Source organism: Bufo gargarizans, chromosome 6 (assembly GCF_014858855.1).
Source record: "Bufo gargarizans isolate SCDJY-AF-19 chromosome 6, ASM1485885v1, whole genome shotgun sequence".
Taxonomy (NCBI): Eukaryota; Metazoa; Chordata; class Amphibia; order Anura; family Bufonidae; genus Bufo; species Bufo gargarizans.
The window spans coordinates 140722400-140746122 of record NC_058085.1 but is presented as its reverse complement, the minus strand read 5'-3'; the positions used below and the strand labels follow the sequence as shown (position 1 = coordinate 140746122).

At 42.7% G+C, this 23723-nt stretch overlaps 1 protein-coding gene across 1 annotated transcript in view; it reads left to right on the top strand.

The window, feature by feature from the left end:
* Positions 1–583: 583 nt before the first annotated feature.
* NSF (N-ethylmaleimide sensitive factor, vesicle fusing ATPase) overlaps positions 584–23723 on the top strand; it is a 74625-nt gene continuing 51485 nt past the window's right edge. The window contains exons 1-2 of the mRNA XM_044296533.1: positions 584–702; positions 20638–20723. Coding sequence (XP_044152468.1) covers positions 691–702; positions 20638–20723 — 98 coding nt within the window. The 5' untranslated portion in view covers positions 584–690. The remainder of the gene's footprint in view (positions 703–20637; positions 20724–23723) is intronic.

Genomic DNA, 23723 nt, shown 5'->3' with positions numbered 1-23723 from the left:
GATCCATGATGGATCCGCACCAAACGCGAGTGTGAAAGTAGCCTAAGAGGGACTGAACTGAAGACATCCTGAACGGATTGCTCTCCATTCAGAATGCATGGGGATATGCCTGATCAGTTCTTTTCCGGTATTGAGCCCCCAGGACGGAACTCAGTACCGGAAAAGAATAACGCTAGTGTGAAAGTAGCCTTACACAGCCCCAGTGCACAAGCGTGTATACATGGAGCGTGAATCATGATGCAGTAAGAAAGGGGCAGGGAATCATAGGAAAAAGGACAAAGCACATGAAAGGGGAAGGGGGTCCTGTCAGAAAAAATCCCACCATCATGGTCGATATAAGCCCATCCACAAACGTCTCCATAACATCAACCAGCCAATAACATTGTCACAGAAAGCTGTACCCGGTTTTTGTAGCAAAACCACGTACTATTTTGCCTTTTACCCACTGAAAACCAGCGGCCATTATTACATTGTTGCCCACAACCACCAGAAACATGTCTTCCCGCTGCTTTACGTCGCCACTATGAAGCCACGCCGTCTTCCGGGATCGGGGGTTTACGTCCTACGCTCCTGACAGCAGTCATGTGACCTGGTCGGCCCCTCCCCCGGAGCGGCTCTTTGCTTTAGTGCTGAGCTGGTTCAGTTGCCTGTGTAGCCGGTGGCTTTCTGTGTGAGGGGACAGCAGCAGCAATGGCGGGCCGGGTAAGTGACAGTCGCCGGCGTCCTGGTGACATAGTTCACACAGCATCTATGAGCAGGGGCTGCGCCGCTCCACGGGGAGTCAGTGGTGATACGTGTACCTGTGTAACTGAATGGGCGCCGCCAGCAGTTCCTCTCATTACTGATGGCATCCCTGGCCGCAGTGATGGCAGCGCCTGGCAGATGCGTTAGAAATGCTGTATACCCGATATACATGAGATACACAGCCTCCACACACAGTGTGCGCACATATATAGCATACAGTGTACGCAGACCTGCTGGAAGCATAGTATTCAGTATACACAGAGCACATATACCACTGCTGGACGGAAGGTACAGTATATAATAATACACAGTATACTGCATATACACACAGCCATATATGATATACATAGTCAGCTGCATAGTATACAGTATATACATAACCCATATTTCATATATGTAGCAAAATATTATATACATAGTATACAGTGTATACACAAACCTAATCATATACATAACCAGATACTATATACACAATATACAGCATATACATAACCCATATATCATATACATAGTCAGCTGTTATATACATAGCATACAGCATATACAAAACCCATATTTCATATATGTAGCCACAAAGTATACAGCATATGCACAAACCTAATCATATACATAGCCAGCTATTATATACATAGTATGCAGCATATACATAACCAGATATTATATACATAGTATGCAGCATATACATAACCAGATATTATATACATATTATACAGCATATACATAACCCATATCATATACATAGCCAGATATTATATACACAGTATACAGCATATACATAGGCAGATATTATATACGCAGTATACAGCATATACATAACCCATATCATATACATAGCCAGATATTATATACACAGTATACAGCATATACATAGGCAGATATTATATACACAGTATGCAGCATATACATAACCACATACTACCGGTATATATACAGCATATACATAACTGATATTACCGGTATATACCTAGTATACAGAATATACATAACCCATATATCGTATACATAACCAGATATTACCGGTATATACCTAGTATACAGCATATACATAACCAGATATTATATACACAGTATACAGCATATACATAACTCATATTATATACATAGCCAGATATTATATACATAGTATACAATGTATACATGACCCATATATCATATACATAACCAGATATTACCGGTATATACCTAGTGTACAGCATATTTATAGCCAGATAATATATACACAGTATACAGCATATTTATAGCCAGATATTATATACACAGTATACAGCATATACATAGCCAGATATTTTATACATAGTATACAATGTATACAGAACCCATATATCATATACATAACCAGATATTATATACACAGTATACAGAATATACATAACTCATATCATATACATAACCAGATATTACCGGTATATACCTAGTATACAGCATATACATAACCAGATATTATATACACAGTATACAATGTATACATAACCCATATATCATATACATAGTCAGATATTATATACATAGTATACAGTATATACATAACCCATATATCATATACATAACCAGATATTGCCGGTATATACATAGTATACAGCATATACATAGCCAGATATTATATACACAGTATACAACGTATACACAACCCATATATCATGTACATAGTCATATATTATATACACAGTATACAGCATATACATAACTCATATCATATACATAGCCAGATATTATATACATAGTATACATAACCCATATATCATATACATAACCAGATATTACCGGTATATACATAGTATACAGCATATACATAACCAGATATTATATACACAGTAGACAACATATACATAACCCATATATCATATACATAGTATACAGCGTATACATAACCCATATATCATATACATAGTATACAGCGTATACATAACCCAAATATCATATACATAACCAGATATTACCGGTATACATATAGTATACAGCATATACATAACCCATATATCATATACATAGTATACAGCATATACATAACCCATATATTATATACATAACCAGATATTACCGGTATATACATAGTATGCAGCATATACATAACCAGATATTACCGGTATACATATAGTATACAGCATATACATAACCAGATATTACCGGTATACATATAGTATACAGCATATACATAACCCATATATCATATACATAGTATACAGCATATACATAACCCATATATTATATACATAACCAGATATTACCGGTATATACATAGTATGCAGCATATACATAACCAGATATTACCGGTATATACATAGTATGCAGCATATACATAACCAGATATTACCGGTATACATATAGAATACAGCATATACATAACCCATATATCATATACATAGTATACAGCATATACATAACCCATATATTATATACATAACCAGATATTACCGGTATATACATAGCATGCAGCATATACATAACCCATATATCATATACATAGTATACAGCATATACATAACCCATATATCATATACCTAACCAGATATTACCGGTATATACATAGCATGCAGCATATACATAACCCATATATCCTATTCAACTCCAGTTCTAGAAAGGTTGGGACACTGTGTAACATGTAAATAAAAGCAGTATGTCATGATTTACAAAACCCATATTTTATTCACAATACCGTAGATAGAACATGTATTGGAAAGTGAGATATTTTACCATTTCATGAAAAAATGTAATCATTTAGAATTTGCCACACGTTCAGTTTTGTTTAATCTGGTTTTTGATCCCGAAATCGGGAGTGGATCATAAAAGGACAGCAAGGTCTCCTCTTTTTTTTTTTTTTTTTATCCACTCCAGGTTTTAGATTCTAAAACTGCATAAAAGCCTAAATATGTGGCACCCGCACTGAATCCTGACCCATTCATTTCTATGGGGCTGTTCACATGAGCGGTGATTTTCACGCATCACTTATGCGTTGCGTGAAAATCGCAGCATGTTCTATATTCAGCGTTTTTCACGTAACGCAGGCCCCATAGAAATGAATGGGGTTGCGTGAAAATCGCAAGCATCCGCAAGCAAGTGCGGATGCGGTGCGATTTCCACGCATGGGTTCTAGGTGACAGTCTATTCACTGTATTATTTTCCCTTATAACATGGTTATAAGGGAAAATAATAGCATTCTGACTACAGAATGCTTAGTATAATAGTGCTGGAGGGGTTAAAAATAATAAAAAAAGTTAACTCACCTTATCCCCATGATCACCTAGTTCCCGGTCGGTCTGTTCTTTAGCTGTGGCTAAAGGACCTGTGGTGATGTCAGATCACATGCTCCATCACCATGGTGATGGACCATGTGATTGGAGCATGTGATCTGACATCACCAAAGGTCATTCAGCCCACAGCTAAAGAACAGACCGGGATCTACACGATCATGGGGATAAGGTGAGTTAACTTTTTTATTTTTTTTAACCCTTCCAGCACTATTATACTATGCATTCTGTAGTCAGAATGCTATTATTTTCCATTATAACCATGTTATAAGGGAAAATAATACAATCTTCAGAACATCAATCCCAAGCCCGAACTTCTGTCAAGAAGTTCGGGTTTGGGTACCAAACATGCGCGATTTTTCTCACGCGAGTGCAAAACGCATTACAATGTTTTGCACTCGCGCTGAAAAATCGCGGGTGTTTCCGCAACGCACCCGCACATTTTTCCGCAACGCCCGTGTGAAACCAGCCTTAACGTAAAATTGCAAAGACTTTGTATATCACACCGTCTACAGTATATGGGAATATCAAAAACATCAGAGAATCTGGGGAAATCCATGTGCGCAAGGGACTAAGATGCGGTCAATATTAGATGCTCGGGACTACGGCCCTCACGCGGCACTGCATTAAAAACAGGCAGGATTCTGTACTGGAAATCTCCGCAGGGGCTCAGGGACACCAGAAGTCACTGTCTGTGCATCATGCAAAGAAGAAGCCATAGGTCTACACCAGGCATGCTCAACCAATTTTACATTATGATTCATCTGACCACAGAACAGTTTTCCATGAGCTTTGGCCCAGAGAAGACGGTGGTGTGTCTGGATCGTGTAGACCAGGGATGCTCAACCTGCGGCCCTCCAGCTGTTGTAAAACTACAAAACTACAACTCCCACCATGCCCCTCTGTAGACTGTCCGGGCATGCTGGGAGTTGTAGTTTTGTAACAGCTGGAGGGCCGGAGGTTGAGCATCCCTGGTCTACACGATCCAGACACACCACAGTCTTCTCTGGGCCAAAGCTCATTTAAAATGGACTGAGGCAAAATGGAAAACTGTTCTGTGGTCAGATGAATCAGAATGTAAAATTATCTTTGGAGACCACAGTCACCATGGTCTGAGGTCTCAAGAGGAGAGGGACCATCCATCTTATCAGCGCACAGTTCAAATCTCTGCATCTCTGATGGTATTGGGTGACATTAGTGCCTATGGGGTGGGCAGCTGACACTTCTGGAAAGGCACTATCGATACTGAACAGTATATAGAGGTTTTAGAACAACATATGAGCCCGTCCGGACAATGTCTCATTCAGGGAAGGCCTTGAATAGTTCAGCAAGACAAAACCACAACTACGTACTGTATCTATCACAACAGCATGGCTTTATAACCTATATATCCTATACATAGCCAGATATTCTATTCATAGTATACAGCATATACATAACCTATGTATCACATACATAGCCAGATATTGTGTACACAGTATACACCATATACATAACCTGTATAGTCTATACATAGCCAGATATTATATACATAGCATATACACATATGTAGTATTTATTTTTGTTTCTTATATAGTGCCAACATAGTCCATATTGTGACCCACAATCTGATTTCCTTAAGTTTTTCATGTACACCATATTATAGAAACTGTAGTACAATGAATGAGCTTAGATGTAAGCTCCTTTTTCGGCCATGACCCCAGTTCTGACTACCGGCTTCATACAGCATGTTGTAGTGTGAACTACTACTTGCTCCATATGTAAGCCAATTAACCTATCAGTATGTGTTTGGATTGTGGGTACTACCCAAGTGAAACGGGGAGAACATATGGAATCCATGCAGATGCCTTGGTTATAGATATAGTATGGCATTTCACATTGTGGGTGGGTTGTGTGCACATGATCCTCTGCTGCTCAGTATAGATTTTCTTGTATAATAATTTCAGTATATGTTGGGACGTGTGTATATTGTTATCCCGGTCCTGTTTGATCAGTGGAGATGTATGGGGGAGAGGTAGTGCTGTATACGGCTAGCAGCTGTCTATAGATGTATACTGTTATACTGTACCAGCCGGTTAGTCTGGGTATCTGTCTCCAGCCATGCAGTGGGCGGCTGTAACTTGCAGGGCAGCTCGTCAGGGCACAGACGGTGCCTGCTGCTGTCATGATTTACATTCTATTACTATTCTATAATTTGTTGCTGTGTGTCACTGGTTTCCCTGTGGGATTAGTAGGCATCTCAATCAGTTCCTTTATTTTCCCTTCCCCTGGAAACACAGGCCGGAGGCTGCACTGCTGTGGGTTGTGTCACCACCACTAGCCGTTGTGCTGGCACTGCAGATGTTGAGAATGATTTCAGTTAGTCATTGCTGACTGCTTTGCTGAGTGGTATCGGCGGCGGTATAAATGTCAATAGGTGCCACCTGCAGCCTACATCCCTGCTATGTGTTGCACTACAGAGAACCTGTACCTATGAAACTGGCTGACCTGTTACAAGTGCACTTGGCAGCTGAGGGCATCTGTGTTGGTCCCATGTTCATATGTGCCCCCATAGAAGGTGGCATTGCATCTACCGCACCCTCTCCACTTTGACAGTCCTATTGAAACTAATGGGAGGAAGACACCATGCAGCCACCGCCGGTATCCGCGACAAAATTCTGCCATGTGAGCTGGCCCTCAGGGTACTTTGTACATTGATTTTTGCTGGTGTTTTTCAGCATTTTACAGTTTTAGAGGTGGCTCCAGATGTTAGCCCAGAGCATCACTAACTTTAAAAAAAAACTTAAAACATTTGGTATGTCATAGAGACCCACGTTTTGAGTACTGAGACCCCCACTGATCATTACAGCTAGGGGAGTGCACATATCACACACACTCTCTCTCCTCGTGACTGAAGATGAAATCCAGATTGGCCCCATAGGCCAATGTCCGTGCGGCGGCTGGGATGGATCGAGACCCATTCAACAATTTTTTTTTTTGCGGTGCGGAGGCACGGACAGAAACACCATGGAAGCACTCCGTAGTGCTTCCTTGGGGTTCCGATCTGTGCTTCCGTTCCGCATCTCCGTGATTGCGGACCCAAGTGAATGTGTCCGCATCCGTGATGCGGAGTGCACACGGGCCGGTGCCCATGTTTTGAGGCTGCAATTCGGCCACACAACGTTCGTGTGCAAGAGGCCTAAGGGAGAGTTCATATCACCATTAGTTTTCTGTTCTTCTGGTCGGTCAGAAGATCAGAAAAATAAGGAAAAAAATGGATCCTTTGGCATCCGTTTGAGCCATTTTCATCCGGGATCTTTTTTTTTTAGACGGAAAAAAGTCCTGCATGCAGTACTAAAATAACGGAGTTCAAATGTGCATAACTGATGCACAGGATCGTTTTTTTTCTTTATTTTTCTGCTCTTCTAACAGACCAGAGAAACTGAAAAATAACGGTGATATGAACTCTCCTTAACCAGTATTTCTTTCATTTAAATTCCTGTTCATTCTGGGCTTTGATGTCAAGGAGGCGGTCCTATGTGTCACGAACCAGTGGGTGTGAACCCACTGTGCCACGTGTCCTACCTCCTCTAAGGCCGTTGTCTAAGTGAACCCCTCGATCTTCACAGTACCACTGTTGGTGGGGATAGACTTTCCTGAGGGGAACACCAGGTCGCTACATCTTGAGGAGGATAGGCACACGAGGCAGCTGGTCCATGCGGACTAGGTGGTACCTGAGAAAGGTACAGGTGTTGTCAGAGTCATTACCAGGAGCAACAGTGCAGGACCGAAGGATGAGGCTGAGGCGAAGTCAGACAGGCATTAGGTCAAGGCAGGCGGCACAGGTACAGGTCAGGCAATCCGGATCGGCAACAGGAGAGTCAAGACAAGCAGGCAGGAATCAAACCGGTAGCAGAGTCCAGGAACACAAGCAGATATCAGGAATAGTGTTGAGCGAACATGTGTTTTAAGTTCGGCGTCTAAAGTTCGGGTTTGGGTTATCGAAGAATCGCGTTATGGATTCTAAATTACGTTATGGTCCGTGGTAGCGGAATCCATAACGCGGTTCTTCGATAACCTGAACTTTAGACGCCGAACTTAAAACACAAGTTCGCTCAACACTAATCAGGAACCTTAGCATGACACAAAGACCTTGACACTGAGGCATCTGGAAAGGGGGTTGTGCCACTTATATATGTGCATGAGCGCTAGGATTGGTTGGTGAGGTCACATGATCCAACCCATAAAACACAGGAAGTGACGCGCGCCGGCTCTTAAGGAATTGCTGCAGCAAACGAGCAGCAAGCATGCTGTGGCCAGGGGTGAAAGGAAACACTGGCAGCAGATCACCGCTGAACACTGCGCCCAGGACCGCGGCGGTAAGCAGGGGAACAGCGGCACACAGCAACCACTGTTACACTATCAGTGATTGTCAGCTATCTCTGTATACACAGTCGTAGAGGGAAGGCTGTCAGTCACTGATAGGACCGCCTGCTGGACTTCAAAGCCCAGAATGAGCAGGATCTTAGATGAGTAAAATAAGTTATGCTGAATCTTTCCCCATAAAACTACATATCAACCTGCTCAGCTCCTCCTGCTCTATAAAGGACCTGAGCCACTGTGATAAAGCTGTTGTAGGTTTACTCCATCTATAGGCTTATTTAATGGCCATTAACAATGCAGACCGAATGAACAGTGCGCTCCTAATTAGTTTGACTAGTACGGCTGCATGGTACTCTGCCAAGTGGTCCTACCATTAGGACTGGAGTGGACAAACCTAGCCTAGGATGCTATTGTAACAAAGCTATCAGCTGGGTAAATGGGAGGCCAGGACAGGTTTTAAAGGGGTTGCCCAGGTGTTTAAAGGGGTTGAGCACCTTAAGGGGGTGTTTTGCCAAACCCCCCTTCTTAGAAGACCTGCAAAGAGAAGCATACTGATCTGCTTCCCAGTTGTAGGCTCTTTGCTCCTTCGCTCCACGGCCTTGGTTGCTCCTCTGGGCCCTCTGGATGTAAACTTCCTGTTTGATGCCACTGCAGCCAGTGATTGGCTGCATCGTCACCAAACAGGAAGTTTACATCCAAAGAGCCCGGCGAAGCTGCTGGCCCTGTCAAAGTGCAGAGAAAGTGAAGCCTTTAGGTGTAAAGGCAACACCCCTGTTGCTCCTAGAGGCTAATTTGCATATATTAAAACATAACTTTTCTAAGCAATGTGGGCACATATGAACGAGGGACCAACACAGCTGCCAAGAGCACATACAACAGGTTAGTATTACATGTGGTCATCCAAATGTCCGCCTGACCAGGTGCAGATGTTTGTTAGTGGTTTCCTGTATTGTATTTTTTTGTAACACAGAAGTGGGATGCCATCTTGGAGCCACTTTAACAGCATCCGGGGTGGATATATTGCAGGGATGGCCAACCTGTGGCTCTCCAGCTGTGGCAAAACTACATCTCCCAGCATGGGATGGTGGGAATTGTGGTTTTACAACAGCTGGAGAGCCGCAGGTTGGCCATCCCTGATATATTGGATCATTGATTATTTCCTCTTGTGGTCTAACTAGGAGTAGAAGGTAACTGATTACATCCCTGTTCTTATCACAGCATCTTCGCACCCCCCTTCCCCATCGTGTGAAGTCTGTATTAAGCTGCTCACATGGCGTCTGCATACTGATTGGGATAAATAGTCATCATTTGCATGTAAGAAGATAGCACTTGTGACACTAGGAATCATTATGGAGTACTGGTGCTGATGTGGGCAGAGTCCTTCCCAGGGAGGGTGTGATCCCCGCAGGCTGCGGCCAGATTTAGCATAAGGCACCGATTCCTCAGATACCCATTAAAATCTCCTGATGTGACGGAGAAACCCTGGGTGACCTGGATTCTGTGCAGCTGCAGGGATCTAGGAGGGAGGGAGGTTGGGTTTTTCCTGATAGTCTCTGAATAATTTCTGCTTCAGCCACAAGGAACATTCTGGGTTTAGAAGCAGTTTGCATTATTTATCGCCTGCCTTACCGATAAATCCTCAAGATGGAGACCCCACATGATATTGCTTGTGCTGTCAAACCTTAAAGTCATAGCGGTACCGCTATACCACAGTGTTTGGCGATATTGTAACATTCTTCTTAGGCTACTTTCACACTAGCGTTGTTTGAATCCGGCGTTCAATTCCGTCAACGGAACTGCGTGCCGGATCCAGAAAAACATGTGAAAACGGATTACATTTGAATCCTGATCAGGATTTTGATCACAATGAAAAAATGCATTGAAAAAAACAGATCCACCATTTATGGACTTTAACTTTTTTTTCCACATTTTCCGGGTTTAACATGCAAAAGCCGGATCCGTTTTGACAGAACACACGGCGCCGGATCCGGCGTTAATGCAAGTCAATGGGAAAAAGGCCGGATCCGGCGTTCAGTCAAAGTGTTCCGGATTTTCGGCCGGATGTAAAATTACAACATGCTACGGTTTTCTGAAAATCCTGATCAGTCAAAAAGACTGAACTGAAGACATCCTGAACGGATTACTCTCCATTCAGAATGCATTAAGATAAAACTGATCGGTTCTTTTCTGGATTTGAGCCCCTAGAACGGAACTCAGCGCCGGAAAAGAAAAACGCTAGTGTGAAAGTACCCTAAATGAGGTTTTGTTTTTCACATTTTTTTAATTGAAGGGGTGTGTACCTGCACAGACTCGCTTTATCCACTCAGTGCTGCCATTTTCAGACTGTGCAGGTACGCACCCCCAACTGGTTACCACCCCTGTGTGCCATTACTGCAGACTGCTAGCAATTCATTCATAACTTCTAGTAGGAATAATAAAGAAATGGCACAACATAGAGCCATAAGAATAGATGCTGCGGAATTGTTATTACATGGGGAATGCATGTAGCCATTAAATTGGGCATGTCAGGAGTGGTGACAGGTCCTCTTTAAGGTCTCTTTCACACAAACCGTGTTTTTTGTTTCTTTTCGTTCCGTTTTTTTTTCGTTCCATATACGGAACCATTAATTTCAATGGACCTGCAAAAAAAACAGAATGTACTCCATATGCCTTCCGTTTCCGTATTTCCGTTCCGTTCGAGGATAGAACGTGTCCTATCATTGTCCGAATAACGGACAAGCATTGTACTGTTCTATTAGAGGCAAGATGTTCTGTTCTGCAAAAAACGGAATGCACATGGACGTCATCTGTATTTTTTGTGGATCAGTTTTTTTGCAGACCGCAAAATACTGAAAGACATACGGTCGTGTGCAAGAGGCCTAAGGCTGTATTACAGTTGCCGATATTTCGGCCGACATCTGCTAACGAGTATTCACATGAACGCTCGTTAGTGATCATCTCCCAGTGTAATACTTCCACTTATTTTATTTTATTTTTTAAAGGGTTTCTACCATCAGAATTACTGTTATGTAGCTGAGTGACATTAGCGATGCGCTAATGTCAGCACTACATAACAGTATGTTTATTACATTTCTCCCTGCAGCCATTCTGATAAAACAAGCACTTTTATAATATGCTAATGAGCCTCTAGGTGCTATGTGGGCGTAGATTCAGCACCTAGAGGCTCAGTCTACTCACCCTTTATCCCGCCCAGGTCCCCTGTTCTGCCCGCCCCGCTCCTCTTGATTGATTTCATGGTTCGCAGCATCGCTGACTAAATCACGCACCTGCGCCGTTCACTTCTGTATTCAGAGCAGGCGCAGTGAGTGAAGGCCGCTCTCTTGGTTTCGGCTTCCTCACTGTGATGTAGTCGGCGCAGGCGCAGTGAGGAATCCGGAACCAGGAGCGCATCATTTACTCACTGCGCCTGCGCAGAATACAGTGAACGGTGCAGGCACGGGATTTCGTCAGTGATGCTGCGAACCGTGACATCAATCAAGAGGAGTGGGGCGGGCGAGTAGACGGAGCCTCTAGGTGCTGATTCTACGCCCACATAGCACCTAGAGGCTCATTAGCATATTATAAAAGTGTGTATTTTATCAGAATGGCTGCAGGGAGAAATGTAATAAACACACTGTTATGTAGTGCTGACATTAGCACATCGCTAATGTCACTCAGCTACATAACAGAATTTCTGATGGTAGAAGCCCTTTAAGCATGCAAAAAAATCTGCGCTTGCCGGCATCAAATTGCGCTGTCTAATAGCGATCTGCCACCGGAAAACCACTATACAACATGGGGATGGGATAGCGATCGCTCCTCTCCATGTTTCGGAGGAGATCACTGCATGTAATAGCAGTGGTCTCCTCCGCTAGTGAGCAGGCGATTGCCAGGAGGGAGCGCCTCCCGACAATCACTTGCTGATCTGCCTGTCTAATACAGTCTTTATCCAAGTCATGTCTCAAGGCCTGTTTTAAAAGGTTGGACATTGACTTATAGGATGGCAACCTTTCATCTGGTGGCATTAGAGGCAGAGCTTTTTAGGAGCTCATTTGCATACATTTTCCCCAGAATTCCAGAGGAGTGTCGCCTATGATGGATTCTATAATCCCAGGAATTAACACATTAGTATTGAATGGAAGTTGATCTGTCGAGAACAACTGCTCAGAGTAGGAGGAGGAAAGATAGATGGTGCCCAGTTTGACAAGCTTATGGTGTTAATCGGTCAGCCGATTACAGAGATGTATCTAAAGCCTTAGGGATTTTCTACTTGGTGTGGGCAGGAAGATGATGTGACCGGTGGTACCTTATGTGGCCTTAAATTAACCCTTTAAGCTCTGATAGCACCTTCTTACAAGAAAACATTTGCCTTCTCCTACCTTGCTATTATCATTAGTCATTTGCCCGTGAGTTGTCCTCTTCTGTTCCTAACGTGCCCCTCCAAGTATACTCTCCTACTCTGGACATTGTGCATGGAGACGCCACTGAACGTTGCGCATTAGAGCAGCCAAAACGACTGTAGGACGACAGGCGCAGAGTATTGTGATTATTAGGGGCCATGAACAATACACACTGGGCATGGGGCAACCAGCGTGCTTTGTGTCTCCATGCCAGAGACTATGCCTGGAGCACAGTTTTTAGGCACGGAATATTTTCAGAATACTTTTTATCAGTTTTTTTTAAAAGCTGAGTGACTACCAATGTAATATTCACTAAAGAAGCCATACAGTGCCTTGCAAAAGTATTCACCCCCCCTTGACTTTTTTTTGTGTTTTGTTACATTACAGCCTTAAGTTCAATGTTTTGTTATTCTGAATGTTGTGATGGATCAGAACACAAAAGTCTAAGGCTGAGTTCACACCAGCGTTCAGCCTTTCCGTTCTCCTGCCCCGCCCGCCTCCCCTTGAATAATCGTTGGTGGCCAGTGGGTATACCAGGGTGTCAGCACATTGCTGACACCCTGGTATAAACGGCTGACATCTGTGATGCGATGTCAGCCGTTTAACCCTTTCCATACCGCGGTCCGTACAGACCGTTGTATGGAAAAGGTTAACGGCTCAGGGAGCTCCCTCCCTCTCACATCGGGGGGCTGCTGTACCTTTGCAGCCCCCCGATGGAGAGGGAGAGAGCCCCCAGACAGATCCCCCCCCCTTACCCTTCCCCGTCTGCGAAGTTGTGGCAGACGGGAAAGGTTCCCATGGTAACAGGACGCCTTCTCAGGGTACTGTACTGTATTATACAGACATCAGACCCACTGGATCTTCAAGAACTAAGTGGGTCTGGTTAAAAAAAGTGGAAAAAAAGTAAAAATCAAAAAACACATTTATCACTGATTAAAAATGAAAAAAATAAAATTCCCTACACATGTTCGGTATCGCCGCGTCCGTAACGACCTGATCTATAAAACGGTCCTGTTACTTTACCCGAACGGTGAACGCCATAAAAATAAAAAACTATGATGAAATGGAAATTTTGCCCACCTTACTTCCCAAAAAAGGTAATAAAAGTGATCAAAAAAGTTGCATGTACGCCAAAATTGTAACAATCAAACAGTCATCTCATCCCGCAAAAAATGAGACCCTACTTAAGATAATTGCCCAAAAACTGAAAAAACTATGGCTCTTAGACTATGGTGACACTAAAACTTTTTTTTTTTTGTTTTAAAAATTAAATCATTGTGTAAAACTTGCATAAATAAAAAAAAATTGTATACATATTAGGTATCGCTGTTTCCGTGACAACCTGCTGTATAAAATTACCACATGATCTAACCTGTCAGATGAATGTTGTAAATAACAAAAAAAACGGTGCCAAAAAAGCTATTTCTTGTTACCTTGCCGCACAAAAAGTGTAATATAGAGCAACCAAAAATCATATGTACCCTAAACTAGTAGCAACAAAACTGCCACCCTATCCCGTAGTTTCTAAAATGGGGTCAATTTTTTGGAGTTTCTACTCATGGGGTGCATCAGGGGAGCTTCAAATGGGACATGGTGTAAATAAACTTGTCCAGCAAAATCTGCCTTCCAAAAACCATACGGCGCACCTTTCACTCTACGCCCCGCTTTGTGGCCGTACAGTAGTTTACGGCCACATATGGGGTGTTTCTGTAAACGGCAGAGTCAGGGCAATAAAGATACAGTCTTGTTTGGCTGTTAACCCTTGCTTTGTTAGTGGAAAAATGGGTTAAAATGGAAAATTAGGCAAAAAATATGAAATTCTCAAATTTCATCCCCATTTGCCAATAACTCTTTGTGCAACACCTAAAGGGTTAACTAAGTTTGTAAAATCAGTTTTGAATACATTGAGAGGTGTAGTATATAGAATGGGGTCATTTTTGGGTGGTTTCTATTATGTAAGCCTCGCAAAGTGACTTCAGACCTGTAGTGGTCCCTAAAAATTGTTTTTTTTGTAAATTTCTGAAAAATTTCAAGATTTTGCTTCTAAGCCTTGTGACATCCCCAAAAAATAAAATATAATTCCCAAAATAATTCAAACATGAAGTAGACATATGGGGAATATAAAGTCATCACAATTTTGGGGGGTATTACTATGTATTACAGAAGTAGAGAAACTGAAACTTTGAAATTTGCTAATTTTTCAAAATTTTGGGTAAATTCTGTATTTTTTTTATGCAAAAAATAAATATATTTTTTACTTCATTTTACCAGTGTCATGAAGTACAATATGTGGCGAAAAAACGATCTCAGAATGGCCTGGATAATCCAAAGCGTTTTAAAGTGACACTGGTCAGATTTGCAAAAAATGGCCTGGTCCTTAAGGTGAAATAAGGCTGAGTCCTTAAGGGGTTAACTCTGTAATCAGAATGCTATTCTTTTCCCTTATAACCATGTTATAAGGGAAAATAATAATGATCGGATCCCCATCCCGATCGTCTCCTAGCAACCGTGCGTGAAAATTGCACCACATTCACACTTGCTTGCGGATGCTTGTGATTTTCAAGCAGCCCCATTGACTTCTATGGGGCCTGCGTTGCGTGTAAAGCACACAATATAGAGCCCCATAGAAATTAATGGGTCCAGATTCAGTGCGGGTGCAATGCCTTCACCTCAAGCATTGCACCGGCGTGGAAATCTCACCCGTGTGAACCCAGCCTTTACTGGATCATTTTCTAACATGGAAATGAAAAATTCACTTTATGATGTATACTATGAATATATTTAATGGATGCACAACAAATACCTTTAATGCTACCAGGAGTATTTGTAATATATAATACAAGGTCATGTTTTACGCTCATCAACTCGACAGATGAACAGGCTTACACCATGATTTGATGATTTGCAGGCACCGATCGTCTTCAGATCATGTTGATCCCACTGATATATGAAGAACGGTGCCCAGCTGCCTTCACCTCTCTGCCACTGCCCATCATGGCATTATTTCTCTCTTCTTCTGCACAAACAAGCGGACTGCTCTTCAGAATAGCTGACAGAGGGCTGGGGATATGTGGCATGGGTGAGGCAGTCAGAAGAAATTCAATAACGGGTTCATTCATAATCTAAAGTAGCAACAGAAGGGACCGTTTCGGATTAGTGGGGGTCTGACACCCAATCAGCTGTCTTGAAAAGGCAGAGGCCTTCTCTGTACTTACCAAGCACAGTGCCAAACATTGTATAGTGGCTGTGCTTGGTATCGCGCTCAGCCCCATTCACTTCTATGGGAGCGTCAATGCCTTCTCAAAACAGCTGATCGGAAGGGGTTCCGGGTGTCCTGAGGAAAGCTCATCAGTATCAAAATCCTGGAAAACCCCTTTAAAGAGGACATTTCACCAGAATAAAACTTCTAAACTAACTATACAGGCATGTAGAGCGGCGCCCAGGGTCCCCCCTGCACTTACTGTTATACCTGGGCGCCGCTCCGTTCTCCCGTTATTGCCTCCAGTATCTTCATAGTTAAGCTCCACACAGGGGAACCTGCCATCGGCTCATTCTCCCATGCTGTAGCGCTGGCCAATCGCAGAGCTCAGCTCATAGCCTGAGAGAGAAAAAAGCCTCTCGGGCTATGAGCTGAGTGCTGTGATTGGCCAGCGCTGCAGCATGGGAGAAGGAGATGCCGGCAGGTTCCCCTGGGTGGAGCCTAACTATGAAGATACCGGAGGCAATAACGGGAGAACGGAGCGGCGCCCAGGTATAACAGTAAGTGCAGGGGCGTCCCTGGGCGCCGCTCTACATGCCTGTATAGTTGGTTTAGAAGTTTTATTCTGGTGAAAGGTCATCTTTAAAGGGGTATTCCCATCTAAGACAACGGAGGCATATCGGTAGGATATGCCCCCATTGTCTGATAGGTGCGGGTCCCAGAGGAAGGTGGTAGCAGGAGGACCCCGGGTTTTCCAGGGTCCGGCCACCGCCAGACTCTGGTATTTTCGTAGTCCTTGGAGTTGCCAGTTCCCTAAAGGAGTGATTTGGAATGCTATAAGAAGCTGTGTACTGAGGTCGTACCCAATGTGATACCTCTTGGCTCAAAACCACAACCAACAACCGCGAATGACGTCTTATAAAAAGGGTTTTATTTTTGATCAGATGACAACGCGTTTCGGAGTGAGAGTACTCCTTTTTCAAGTCTTTGGATCCGGGCACATGCAGTTAGCGCGACCAGTCAAGATGCTTTAATTCGGGATGCTGTGTAAGAAAGGACTGTTAGCTGCCACAGGGTAAAGGAGACTAATTGTGTCCAAATCCTTCCCCCAGCAGTACAGATTAGCCGCAGCACCAAGCGGGAGGTGGATTGTTAACAATAAGGAAGGGTAAAAAAAAGGTATTATACGGTAGAGGCACTGCAAATGACTTTTAGGGTGGTTTTACCCATAATGGGGGTCTTTTACTAAAGACTGGCATTCCACACAGACAAAACATGCAGTAATGAACGTCTCACATCTGTTAGGTCAGTTTGCCACAAACAAACCACCGCCAGCTAGGAACTGGCGTAGGTATCCGTTGTAATTTATTCTGGTTTTCTGCTGTAGATGATATTAAATGTGTTTGGGCTGAGGCCGCTCTGCTGACTTCCACTAAGCACCGCCCACCTTTTATAAAGAGCCAAAAATCAGAGTAATACATAGTCATTTATCAAATGACACAGTGAAGCTAATTAACCAAAGGGCACAGCAGTTGCAGAGAGAGCAGAGCCTCTAGGTGTAATGGCAACGCCCCTGTTGCTCCTAGAGGCTCATCTGCATATATTAAAACTTCATTTTTCTTAGTAATGCGGGCACATATGAACATGGGACCAACGCAGTTGCCTTCAGATGCCAAGTGCACATGTAACAGCTCAGCCAGTGTCATAGGTACAAATCTGCTGACAGAGGCCCTTTAAAACTAGATAGTGACACATAGCGTTTTTTCTAATCTGTTGTGGTTTTCTGATTCTAGATTTGTTTTGTTTTTTATTCAATTTCCTGAACATGATTATAGAGGCTGCCATCTTGCCTGAACAGTATTTATAGATAATGCAGCCACATCAGCCACATGGGCCATAGACACAATGGACAGGAGAAGACCTCATTGAATTCTATGGGAGAGTTTTTTAGGCATGCTCTGTGACCTTTGCTGAGGTCAGGAGGGAGTAACTGGGCTGTGATATCACCTATTGTGAATGATGGATCCTGTGTTATCTATTTAGAGGAGAAATCTTCCTGCCTGTAATAATGAGCAGATAACTGCAGTAGAGTTCTTTACAATACCAAATTTTATATTCGCTTTCGATACCATAAAAAGTATTGCGATACTCTATGCCATTCGATACCACGTGAAAAAAAGCCACCAAAAAAGCCACCATCCACAGATCACCCCCCCATAACTGCCATCCACAGATCACCCCCCCCCCCCCCATAACAGTGCCATCCACAGATCCCCCATTAGTTCAAAACCCAGCGAAAGCACACCTTTTGGTTACAAATATATTTTTTATTATTTTCCTCCTCAAAAACCTAGTCTTATGGAACGGTGCGTCTTATAGGGCGAAAAATACGGTACCAGTGCGAAGCAGGGTCCTTCTGCTAGTCATTTTCTAAAACTTCAGACCTGTCATAGTAACAGCTCGAAATATTCTTGTTCATTGATGCTTTTGTATCACACTTACTGGAGCCTGATTTATGGCACTGCTATAAATAACGAATAATCATCGGAAGTGCTGGTTTCAGCAGTTTTTTTTTTCTACTGAATCAATTGTAAGATAAAATGTTAGGAATGTTAGGAGAGCAGCCTGGAACTGAAGTCTATCCGCAGTTGTCCAGTTTTGGTGCATTCATCCTTTTTGAACATTATAAATTTATTAGCATTATAGGACAGGAACATCTAGTATTGTTGGCGCACATTTTAAAGGGGTTGTCCCAGTTTGTACATTGATGGCATATGCCAGTGATGGGTAACCTTGGCACTCCAGCTGTGGTGAAACTACGATTCCCAGCATGCTCCATTTATTTCTACAGAGTTCTGAGAGCAGCCAAGCAAGGGGGGCATCTTGGGAGTTGTAGTTTTACCACAGCTGGAGTGCCAAGGTTAGCCATCACTGGCATATGCCATCAGTCAGATAGGTGCCTGTCCCACCTCTGGGACCCGCTCCTGTGTAGAGAACAGGGCCTCCAAAGTGAAGGAGAGCATACTGGGCGTGCGTGCTCTCCATTCATCACTATGGGAGTTCCAAAAACAGCCAAGTCAGCACTAGACTATTTTCGGAACTCCCGAAAATGCAGTGAACGAAGGGGGGATACACATGCATGGCTGCTCTCTGTTCACTTCACGGGTACTGTTCTGGAGATAGCAGTGGGTCCTAAACGTGGGAGGCACACTTTTTTCTGACAATGATGGCATATCCTAGTGACACGCCATCAATGTGCCAGATGGGAATACTTCCTAAAAGGGGTTCTCCATGAATGATTTAATGCCTTCACAACATCTGCCGTACATGTACGACGAATGTTGGGTCTTTAAAGATGGTGCCCACTCCAGAGTGGATCGAGCGCCTTAGCTAGTGAGTGCCTGCTGTTTCATGCAATGCCAGAGATCGGGGAGGATGTTCCTTGAAAGTAATGAGCCTGTATTAGGCTTCCAGGCTTATTAATTGTATATGGCAGGTGGCAGCACTGAATTGTAATGTAGCTATTTCTGTATAGGATAATGAAGAAAATCTCTTTACCCTACAATCTGGTGACTGCATGTTGTGGTCCACTTGGGGACCTAATAAAAAGAAAAAAGAAAAAAGTTTACAAAAATGTTAATCACTCCTCTTTCCCAAAAACAAAAATTATGAAAGAATAAAAAAAATCAACATCATGGGCATCACAGCACGTGAAGACGCCTGTACTGTTAAAATATAAAAAACACATCCCATACGGTGAATGGCGTAAACATGTCCAATTTGCCGTTTTATCATCACTTTATCTCACCCCAAATTTTTTTTATAAAAAGTGATCAAAAAGTCATACACACTCCAAAATGGTATTATCAAAAACTACAGATCAACCTGCAAAAAAAACGAGCCCTCAAACATCTCCATAGACATAACTATAAAAAAAAGTTGTGGGGTCAGAATATGGCAATAAGATTTTTTTATTTATTTTTTTCCAAAGTTTTTTTATTTTTTTCAGTATTAAAACGCAAGAATAACTATATATATATATATATATATATATATATATATATATATATATATATATATAAAAAAATTTTATTTTTATTTTTTTATTGTAGAGACACAGAGAATGAAGAGCACAAGTCATTTTTACCGCATAGTGCTGTAAAACAGTGGCGGAAATTGCATATTAAATGGTGACATTAGAAATACAACTTGTTTGCAAAAAACAAACCCTCATACGGCTATGTGAACAGAAAATTATAAAAGTTATGGCTCCAGAAAGGTAGGGAGCGAAAAATGAAATTGCAAAAAACGGAAAATGGCTGTGTCAAGAGGGGGTTAAAATGACCGCCAACAACCTGTCCTACAATGTGAGCAGGACTTGTTCCACCACTTGCAGGGACTGAAAGATTGCAATATGTCTCCAGGATCAGGCTACAAAGAGTTTGGAGTCTGTTACTATGGAGACCTATAGGTCTCCATGAGAGCTGTATACACAGAACTATAGGAGATTAATGTGCACTAAAAAAGTAAAGTAAAAAGGGTTGTGAAGGTGGACCTCGAATCAACACAATGTTCCCTTCATTCTGCATTGTCAGCTTTAATTTGTCTGCCCCTTGACGCTCATAGATAATTATTATTATCATCTTGTCGTTGGGTTATAATTAAATACATTTTTGTTTTTCTGCAGACTATGCAAGCAGCGCGATGTCCTACTGATGAGCTTTCCCTCACAAACTGCGCTGTGGTGAATGAGAAGGATTTCCAGTCTGGGCAGTAAGTATAGAGTTACTGGTTTTTATTTCCTTTAGAAGGGAAGTTTATTATTTTTTTTATTTTTATTTTTTATCAACTTGGTGAAATTGGGATTCTATATTTTGTGCAGTATTATAATCTAATTCTTTGTCTCTGTATACAGGGCTCATGCACACGACCGTATGTATTTTGCTGTCTGCAAAAAATGGATCTGTAAAAAATACGGATGACGTCCATGCGCATTCCGTATTTTACGGAACAGCCGTAATTCGGACAATAATAGGACATGTTCATTCTTTTTGCTGAGCGAACATACGGAGTAACTTTCATTTTTATTTTGCGGACCTATTAAAATGAATGGTTCCACGTACGGTCTACAAAAAAAAACAACGGAACGGACATGGAAAGAAAATACGTTCATGTGCATGAGCCCTAAGGGTCCATGTCCATGCAGTTTTATTTGCAGACCGTATGCATAACCATTCATTTCAATGGGTCGGCAAAAAAAAGAAAGGAAGTTACTTATATTATTCTCCCCCACTTCGTTTTATTAGCTGGCTATCATCAACTCTGCTCAACCCAAGTGGTTGGCTCATGAAGAGAAGGTGGCCTCACTGATCTCTGGAGGAAGCCAGGTCTTAAAGTGGTTTTCTGGGATTTTAACATTAATGGGTCATCACTATCAGATCGGTGGGGGTCCAGCACCCCCGCCGATCAGCTGGATGAAGGGAAGGCAGCACTCCCTGCGAGCGCAGCCTTCCCTTGTTTGTTTACCTGCTCGCCGTCAAGATTGCAGAGGTCAGCAGGTGTAATTGCAAGCCGTCCCATTTACTTCTATAGGACGGCTCGTTCCTATCCACTTGAATAGAAGGGAGCCGTACCAGAGAAGTGAATGGGATGGCTTACGTGGAATTACACCTGCTCACCGCTGTAATGTTGACAGCAAACAGTTACACAAACAAGGGGCTCGCACGGAGCGCGGCCTTCTCTTCAGCCAGCTAATCGGGCGTCGGACCCCCACCGATCTCGTATTGATGACCTATCCTGAGGATAAGTCATCAATATTAAAATCTCAGAAAACCCCTTTAAGGCCATCCAAGTAATGGATTGTCTAGGTCTGTCACAGCAAGAACTTCTGTTTACTCTGGCTCGCTGATAAAGGGTTCCTAACAGGCATTTTGGGTATATAGAAAGAGATTGCTTACAGGGACAACCCCTTTGTTGAGATGAGGAGGGTTTGGTCTAATTTATGCAAATACGTATGAGCTTAGCTACAACAGCTGGTTTCACAGGAGCAGGCAGATCCAGAGATCTGAAAAAATAGTAGGTAAACGAGGGGCACTCCGTATAAGGGAATACAAGCAGCAAGTCGATAATGGCTAGAATTTATTATACACAAGCCAATGCATCAAACAATAACAATGTTAAAAACATCCATAAAATATGATAAAATGCATAAAAAATAAATAAATACCCAATGAACAGGGGCCCTGAGGAAAATTCGTCAGACAAGCAGTCCCCACAGTAGAAATAATCGCACCGGGTCTTAATACACTTGAAAAATTCAAGCCTGTGTCAGGCTCCAAAGGGATCGCATCCACAATCTGACTATGTCAGAAAAATCGTATTCGGTACTGTCCGATTAAATCCTCCAGTAAATTTGAATAGTCAGATCTATTGGTAATTATGAGGGGAATCTCTTACCCTGTTCTGTCGCTGGCTCGATGTAATGGATCGCAAACTCAGCCGATCTTACCCAAACGCGGCGTCCCACGTGGTATGGAGTTTCAAACGTCACGTCTGACGTGACTCCTCGGCTGGAAAGGTAGTAAAGCAATCGATCCTTCTTAAAGATACAGTCTCTTAATTCGAGACAGGGTAGTGCTCCAGATGCGAAGATCAACCCGATAGTGGTTATTTCTCCCTCGTAGATCCTGGGGTACGGCTCACTGTCCCAACTGGCCCAGACGCGTTTCAGGGTATACACCCCTTCATCAGTGGTAAAGACAGTGAGCACTTTGCAGCATTTTATACCTTCCCAAGAGACCAGCCATGGGTGGGACTGATCTAATTGAAACATCATGAAAGTCCGAAATGGAATCCTATTCCCCTTTATGTCTACATGGGAGCCAAATTCTTAAAGCAACAGTCACTTCCAGCTCCTATATTATAACATTAGTCCATAGAGTATTCTGATATGCAATGTAACATCATATAAACAAAAATAATAATAAGAACATGTTAAGAACATATAAATAACAATCAGGATGTGATGGTTATAAGAAACGCATAAAAAACGCACATGCAGTCACATGCGTTTTTGATGTGTTTTTGATGCGTTTTTTTCCAAAATATTAAAATCCTCCTCCTAAGGGATCCAGATAGCATCTCGGGGAGTTTGCCTTATTTTGACCAGATTTGACCATATATTGCTGCCAAAAAAACTTCTACAGCCTAGCATAAGTTGCAAGGAGAAAAGGGGAAGGAGAGCCGGGCAGGGAGGAAGGAACAGAGTGCTGATAGACAGCCCGACTCTGGATCTGCATCACCACCCAGCTCGCCCCCCATCCCTCAGAGGAATCCAAATAGTTCCCATTCAGCATTCAGACCCCTAGGGATCAGGGATTCAAATTCAAAGATACGGCGGGACTCCTGCCTGGACATAGCGGCCACATGATTACCACCTCTCCAAGGTTTCTTTATTCTCTCCAGTGCAAAGAATGCCAAGGACAAGGGATCACAGTTATGTATATCTTTAAAATGTTTTGAAACAGAATGTAACACATAGCCCTTTTTGATATTGGCCAAGTGTTCTGCCACCCTTTTCTTTAATGTCCTCTTTGTCCTCCCTATATATTGTTTGCGGCATCCACAGACATTGTAATAGGTAATGACATCAGTCGAGTCACAGGTCAGACATTCGTTGATGTCAAACCTGAACGAATTCTGAGTCGAAGTGACACTGGTAGTTTTCCTCGCAAACTTCGTCATCTTACAATTACCACACCGTCCACATCTATG